The sequence below is a fragment of the Cygnus atratus genome, chromosome 29 (assembly GCF_013377495.2).
Source record: "Cygnus atratus isolate AKBS03 ecotype Queensland, Australia chromosome 29, CAtr_DNAZoo_HiC_assembly, whole genome shotgun sequence".
Classification (NCBI taxonomy): domain Eukaryota; kingdom Metazoa; phylum Chordata; class Aves; order Anseriformes; family Anatidae; genus Cygnus; species Cygnus atratus.
In genome coordinates, this window is record NC_066390.1 from 2660587 (window position 1) to 2668067 (window position 7481).

General features: G+C 72.8%; 1 protein-coding gene across 1 annotated transcript; it reads left to right on the forward strand.

Annotated features, from left to right (window-relative positions):
• ADCY6 (adenylate cyclase 6) lies at positions 1–6693 on the forward strand (the record flags this gene model as incomplete). The annotated part of the gene is given in 16 exon segments (XM_035572181.2): positions 1–88; positions 858–1701; positions 3089–3238; positions 3348–3469; positions 3579–3690; positions 3787–3914; positions 4303–4461; positions 4577–4718; positions 4802–4930; positions 5400–5425; positions 5517–5664; positions 5987–6084; positions 6155–6242; positions 6329–6445; positions 6536–6641; positions 6644–6693. Coding segments are annotated over 15 exon segments (2418 nt in total), but the record flags the coding sequence as incomplete, so codon positions are not given.
• Positions 6694–7481: the final 788 nt, after the last annotated feature.

Genomic DNA, 7481 nt, shown 5'->3' on the forward strand with positions numbered 1-7481 from the left:
ACGGGCGGCGGCGGCGGGGCCGGACCGGAGCCGGACCGGGGCCGGACCGGGGCGCGGGGCCCCTCGGGCGGCGGCGGCGGACACGGAGGTGAGCGGGGCCGTACCGGGCGCACGGGGCGCGGCGACCGGGGCGGGGGGAGCCCGGGGTACCGGGGCGGCGGCGGCGGAGACCGTGCCCGGGGCCGGGGCGCGCCCGGTGCGGCGGAGCAAGGGCCCCGGGGCAGCGGGGGCTGCGCGGCCCCGGGGGCGCGGGGCGGTGCTCGGGGCCCCGGGAGGTGCCCGGGCCGGTGCAGCGGGGGCTCCTCGGGGCTCCCCGGGGCGGCGCCGGGAGGGCGCTGGCGGGGCCCGGGGCGTCCCGGGGTGCGGCGGCCGGGCCCGGCGGGGGTCCCCGCGGCCGTGCCCGGCGCAGGGGAGGAGGGAGGCGGCCGCCGCCTCCGGGGCCCGGCCTTTCCCGGCGGCCGTTCCCTTTCGCTGCGCGCCCCGGGGCTGGGACCGGCTGCCACATCCTGGGCCGGGCCCCGGTGCCCCGGGGAGCCGCTTGGCCGCCGTTCAAGACAAACAGGGCCGGGACGCCCGGGGACGGTTCCAGTTTCGCCGCAGGTCACTGCGCCAGGGAGGCCGCGGCGGGGCCCAGCCTCGGCACCCGCCACCGGGCACCTGCTGCCGACACCGGCACGGGCACGGCACCCGTGGGGCTGGACGGAGAACCGGTGCCCCGGTGCCGTGGGCTCCAGCTCCCCGGGGAGGGACGGGTTGGGACGGACGGGGCCGCTCGGCACCGCCTGGAGGTAGCGGTCGGGGGTCCCGGAGGCAGCGGGACCCCGGGTTGGGTGCTGACCCCCGGCCGCTGCCCGCAGCATGTCGTGGTTCAGCGGCATCCTGGTGCCCAAGGTGGACGAGCGGAAGACGGCATGGGGGGAGCGCAACGGCAAGAAGGGCAAGCGCCCGCGCGCCGCCCTCTGCGGCCCCCGCTACATGAGCTGCCTGCAGGACCCTGAGATGGAACGGGGCGCGGGGCCCCCCCGGGCCGCCCCGGGGCTGCGCTGCACCTGGCAGGAGGACCACTATGGCAAGAAGGGGCCGGCGGGGGACCCGGGGCTCAAGTCGGGGGACCTGGGCTTGGAGGACAGCGAGGCCAAGGCGCCCAAGGGGGCCGGGGGCCGCGGCGAGCGGCTGTCGGCCGGCGAGTGCTGGCGGCGTTTGCTGCAGGTCTTCCGCTCCAAGCGCTTCCAGTCGGCCAAGCTGGAGCGGCTCTACCAGCGCTACTTCTTCCAGATGAACCAGAGCAGCCTGACGGTGCTGATGGGGGTGCTGGTGCTGGTCTGCGGGGTGATGCTGCTCTTCCACTGCCTGCCCGGCGCCCCGCACGTGCCGGCGGCCGCCTCGCTGGCGGGCGCCACGGGGCTCTTCCTGCTCCTGATGGTGCTGTGCAGCCGCAGCGCCTTCCCCCAGGACTACATGTGGGTGGTGAGCTACGTGGTGCTGGGGCTGCTGGCCGGGGTGCAGGCGCTGGGCACGGTGGCCGCGGCGCCCCGCAGCGCGGCCGAGGGCGTCTGGTGGAGCGTCTTCTTCATCTACATCACCTACACCCTGCTGCCCGTGCGGATGCGGGCGGCCGTGCTGGCCGGCGCGCTGCTCTCCGCCCTGCACCTCGCCATCGCCTGGCACCGCAACGCCGCCGACCCCTTCCTCTGGAAGCAGGTAGGACCCTCTCGGGATGGGGGGGGGGGGGGCTGCGGGTGGCGTGGGGCTGGGGCAGTACTTGGGGGGGGGGGGGGGGGGGAACGGGACACCCCCGGTTGTCCCCCAGTTCTGTCGGCGTCTCCCCCTCGTTGCAAAATTGGCTTTTCTGCCCCTTCCGCCTCTGTGCGTGGAAAGTTCTGGATGCCCGTGGGGGGGAGGTTTGGGGGGAAGGGTGTCTATGGGTGCTGCTGGCGGCGTGGCTGGGGTCGCCCCCTCCTCCCCGCCGCAGCCCCGCGCTGGGGGCGCCGCGGCCCCTTGTCCCGCTGGGGCCGCGCACAAACCCTCCATTGTGGGCCGTGCCGGGGCGGGGGCACCCACAAAGCCCCCGTTGTGGGGCTGGAGGAAACCCCTGGGGGAAGGCACGGGGCCAGAGAGCTTGGGGGGGGGGGGGGAGGGGACGACGACTCCCATGGGGGTCTCCAAAGAGGGCACCGTCCCCCATTGTGCCCCCCAGTTCCGGGGGCATGAGGGGGGGCACGGGGGCTGCGCTGGCCCTGGGGCTGCGCGTTCCCAGGCCCTGGCAGCGCTTCCCCCCCCCCCCCTTCCCCCCAGCTCGGGGCTGTCACCCTCGCCCTGCCTGGCCGGGGCGGGGGCCACGTGCCGTCCCCGTGGGGCCGGGGCAGGGAAGCGCGATGCTGGAGGCGAGGGCCGAGCCAATTAGGGTCAGGGGGCACGGGAGGGGACATCCCCCCCCCCCGCCCCAACACCACCCCCCTTGCAATGAGATGACCCCGCATGGCAGGCAGCGGGGATGGGATGCGGTGGGAGCAACCCCCCCCCCCCCCCCTACCCCCCCCCAAGGCTGCCCCAGCCCTATAAATAGCCCTGGCCCTGGTCCCAGGGGATGGGGACGGGGAGGGGGGAAACCGCAGCGCTCCCGCTGCAGCCATCTCCGCTTCCCGGCCCTCCCCCGGCTTCCTCCGCTTCCCGAGGGCCCGCGGGGCCTGGCTGCAGCCCCATGCCCCCCCCCCCCCGCCCCCCCCACAACCTGCCCTGGGTCCCTGCACCCCCAGGTCCCCCCGGTCCCCCGCGTTCCCCTTGCACCAGATCCCCTGGTTCCCCATGTCCCTGCGCCCCCCCCCCCCCCCCCCCCTCCCCGGCCGTGTTTTCCCCCGTCTCCAGCTGCCCTCTGTCCCCCTGCCCCGTGTCCCCCTCACCCCCTTGAGCCCCCACGTCCCCCTTTGCAGCCCCTCCCTGGTCCTATTGGCAGCTCCCCCCGCGCTCTAGAGCCGGGGTTTTGGGGTGAGCGGAGGGCGGGGGGGGGGGGGGGGGGGGAAGGTACGGAGCTGGTGGTGTGGATCTTGGGGGTCCTCGGTGGCCGCGCTGAGCCCGCCGTTGTCACCAGCTGAGCGCCAACGCCCTGATCTTCCTGTGCACCAACGTGGTGGGGGTCTGCACCCACTACCCCGCCGAGGTCTCGCAGCGCCAGGCCTTCCAGGAGACCCGCGGCTACATCCAGGCGCGGCTGCACCTCCAGCGGGAGAACCGGCAGCAGGTGGGGGCCCTGGGGTGGGGGGGGGGTGGGGGTCCCGGAGACAACGGGGACCCCGGGGTGGCGGTGGAGGGGGGGACCCGGGGGCTGACGGGGCGGTCGCTGGGCGCAGGAGCGCCTGCTGCTCTCGGTGCTGCCCCAGCACGTGGCCATGGAGATGAAGGAGGACATCAACACCAAGAAGGAGGACATGATGTTCCACAAGATCTACATCCAGAAGCACGACAACGTCAGGTACCGCGGGGTGGGGGTGAGGTTTCGGGGTGGGGGGGCTGTCCGGGACGGCGTGTCCCGTCCCCCCCCCCCCCCAGTCACTTCCAGCCCGTGCCCTTCCTCCCGGCAGCATCCTCTTCGCGGACATCGAGGGCTTCACCAGCCTGGCGTCGCAGTGCACGGCCCAGGAGCTGGTGATGACGCTCAACGAGCTCTTCGCGCGCTTCGACAAGCTGGCGGCGGTGAGCGGTGAGCCGGGGTAGGGGGTTTGGGGGTCCGGACCCCCCCGTCCTGACCTGCCCGGCCTCTCTGCCGTCCCCCCCCCCCCCCCCCCCCAGGAGAACCACTGCCTGCGCATCAAGATCCTGGGGGACTGCTACTACTGCGTGTCGGGGCTGCCGGAGGCGCGCGGGGACCACGCGCACTGCTGCGTGGAGATGGGGGTCGACATGATCGAGGCCATCTCGTGAGTGGGGTGGGCACGGCCCCGGTGCCACTGAGACCCCGGGGGGCCGTGCCCGTTGCCGGTGCTGGCACGTCCCCAGCGCCGCCGGAGTCCCAAGGTGGGGCTCTGCGCTCGTCCCTAGTGCCGGTGTGTCCCCGGTGCCACCGCAACCCCGCTGAGACCACGCGTGTCCCCAAAGCTGGCACAACCCCGGTGCCACCACGAGCCCCGGTGCGTGTCCCCAGCCGGGTTTTACGCACGTCCCCGGCGCTGGTGCGACCCTGGCTGCTTGGACACGAACGTCCCCGGTGCCCGCGCGTGGTCACAACCGGGCCGCGCGCGTCCCCGGCGCACGGCACCCACGGTGCCGGCGGCCGCCGGGTGACGTGGCGCCGGTGGCCGTCCGCAGGCTGGTGCGCGAGGTGACGGGGGTGAACGTCAACATGCGCGTGGGCATCCACAGCGGGCGCGTGCACTGCGGGGTCCTGGGGCTGCGCAAGTGGCAGTTCGACGTCTGGTCCAACGACGTGACGCTGGCCAACCACATGGAGGCGGGCGGCAAAGCCGGGTGAGCTGGGCCGGGCGAGCGGGGCTGGGGGGGGGGGGTCCGGGATTTTGGGGGGGGGGTGTGCTGGTGGCGGCAGGGCTCAGCGCCTTTCCCCCCCCGTCCTGGACCCCCGCAGGCGCATCCACATCACCTGGGCCACGCTGCAGTACCTGAACGGGGACTACGAGGTGGAGCCGGGCCACGGCGGCGAGCGCAACGCCTACCTCAAGGAGCACAACATCGAGACCTTCCTCATCGTGGGCTGCAGCCAGAAGCGCGTGAGTCAGGGGGACGGGGACGGGGGGTGGGGGGGGGTGGGGGGGGCAGGGGCTGCCCCGCTCACGGCCTCGTTGCCCCGCAGAAGGAGGAGAAAGCCATCCTGGCCAAGCTGCAGCGCGCTCGGGCCAACTCGACGGAGGGGCTGGTGCCGCGCTGGGTGCCCGAGCGCTCCTTCTCCCGCACCAAGGACTCCAAGGCCTTCCGGCAGATGGTGAGCGGCCCCCGGGGGGGCGAGGGGGGGGGCACTGGGTATGGGACCCTCCCCCTGTGGCCGTATCAGCCCCGTGACACCTTCCTGTGGCTTCCCCGTCTGTGCCTGCAGCACTTCCCTGCTTCCTCCTCCTGGCCACAGCTGGGATTCCCTGAGTGTCCCCCCCCCACCCCCCCGCCACCATCCTCACTGGGGTCAGGACCCCCTCACCTTGCCCTTACGGACCCTTGGGACCCCCCCCATCTTTTCCAGGCTTTGGGGATCCTTGGGGACGTCCCCAGGCCTTGTCACTCTTGTGACTCTGTCCCCTGTTCTTGCCGGTGCTGGTGACTTTGGGGATGCCCCACGTCCCCCCCCAGGGTCACCCCTGGGGTCTTGCCCCCATCCTCACCAGCCCTGGGACCCCCCCCCCCCCCCCAATCCCTGCCAGTGCCCCTGATGCCCGCCCCCCCCCTTTGTGTCTCCCCAGGGCATCGATGACTCCAGCAAGGACAAGTAAGTGCCCCCATACCTCAGCGTTCTGGGAAGGGGGCTGAGTCGGGGCGGGGGGCACAAGGAGCCTTGACCCCCCCGCCCCGTGCCCCAGCCGCGGTGCCCAGGAGGCCCTCAACCCCGAGGACGAGGTGGACGAGTTCCTGAGCCGGGCCATCGACGCGCGCAGCATCGACCAGCTCCGCAAGGACCACGTCAAGAAGTTCCTGCTCACCTTCCAGACGCCCGATCTGGAGAAGAAGGTGGGGACCCTGTGTCCCCCCTCTTTGTCCCCCCCGCCCCCCCCCCCGTCCCCTTTATCCTAGCCCTATTGTCACCTTTGTCCCCTCCATCTCAGCCCATCCCATCTCACCTCCGTCCCCTTGAGTCACCTTCGTCCTGGCCCCATGGTCCCCTCCATCCCAGCCCGGGGTCCCCTGGGCCCCCTCAGTCCTTTTGGGGGCCCCCTCAGTCCTTTTGGGGGCCCCCCTCCGTCCTTTCCATCCCAGCCCCATGGTCCCTTCTGTCCCCCCCAGTCCCCTTCTGTCCCCCCCTGTCCCGGCTCACCCTGCTCCTCCCCAGCAGTACTCCAAGAAGGTGGACGACCGCTTCGGCGGCTACGTGGCCTGCACCCTGCTCGTCTTCTGCTTCATCTGCTGCCTCCAGTTTTTGGTGTTTCCCCCGTGAGTGCCGTGACCCCGCTGTCCCCCCCCCCGGCCCCCCGCTGCCGCTCACGGCCGCCTCTCTCCGCAGCTCCCCGCTGATGCTCGGCGTCTACGTCGGCATCTTCGTCCTCCTCTCCGCCATCCTCTTCGTCTGCGCCGTCTACTCCTGCGTTGCTGTGAGTAGGGGGCAGGTGGGCAGCTTATGGGGGGGGTCTCGGTGGTGCCTGACCGGGGTCTTTCCCCTCGCCCCCCCCCCCCCCAGCTCTTCCCCGCCGCCCTGCAGCGTCTCTCCCGGGCCATCGTCCGCTCCCGCGCCCGCAGCACCGCCATCGCCGTCTTCACCGTCCTCCTCGTCTTCGTCGCCGCCTTCGTCAACATGGTGAGGGTGGGGGGATGGGGGACACGCGGGGGGGGGGGGGGGGGCCTCGGGGCTCACCCCCTGCCTTCCCCCCCACCCCCGGCTTCCCAGTTCGCCTGCAGCCGGGTTCCCCTGCGGGACTGCGCCGCCCACGAGCTCAACATCACCCCCGCGGCGGTGGGGCCCTGCCAGCTCCGTGCCCTCAACCTCTCGCTGGGGGCCCCCCGGGGCCGTGCCGCCCCCACGGGCTGGCCTGCGACTTCCCCGAGGTGAGTGGTTGTGGGGTGCTGGGATGGGGTCGGTCCCCCCCCACCCCCCCCCAGGCATGGGATCCTGCTGGGGTGCTGGTGTAGGGCTGCCAGCGTGGGCCCTCGAGGGTGCCGGGTGCTGGCATGGGGGTCCCGAAGGTGTAGGGTCCCCAAGGGTGCTGGCACGGGGTTCCTGAGGGTGTAGGGTGCTGGCACGGGTCCCTGTGGGTGCAAAGTCCTGGGGGTGTGTTGGTAGGGGGGGGCTGACTGAGTAGGGCACCCCCACAGGGTCCTTACTGTGTCCCAAGCGTGCTGGCACAGGGGTGCAGGATGTCACCGTGAAGTCCCCAAGGGTGCTGGCACGCTGTCCCTGAGGGTGCAGGGTGTCACCGTGCTGCCCCGGTGTCCCCAAGGGTGCAGAATGTCAGCGCAGGTCCCTGCGGGCGCAATATCCTGCGACTGGTGCTGGTATGGGGTCCCTAAAGGCGCCATGTCCCCAGGGGTGCTAGCACAGGGTCCTGAGGTTATAGGGTGCTGGCATCGGCCCCTATGGGTGCGAGGTGTCCTGCACGTGCTGGCACGGGGTCCCACGGGTGCCATGTCCCCAGGGTGCTAGCACAGGATCCTCGAGGTTACAGGGTGCTGGCATCGGCCCCTATGGGTGCGAGGTGTCCTGCACGGTGCTGGCACGGGGGTCCCACGGGTGCCATGTCCCCAGGGGTGCTAGCACAGGGTCCTCGAGGTTATAGGGTGCTGGCATCGGCCCCTATGGGTGCGAGGTGTCCTGCACGGTGCTGGCGCGGGGTCCC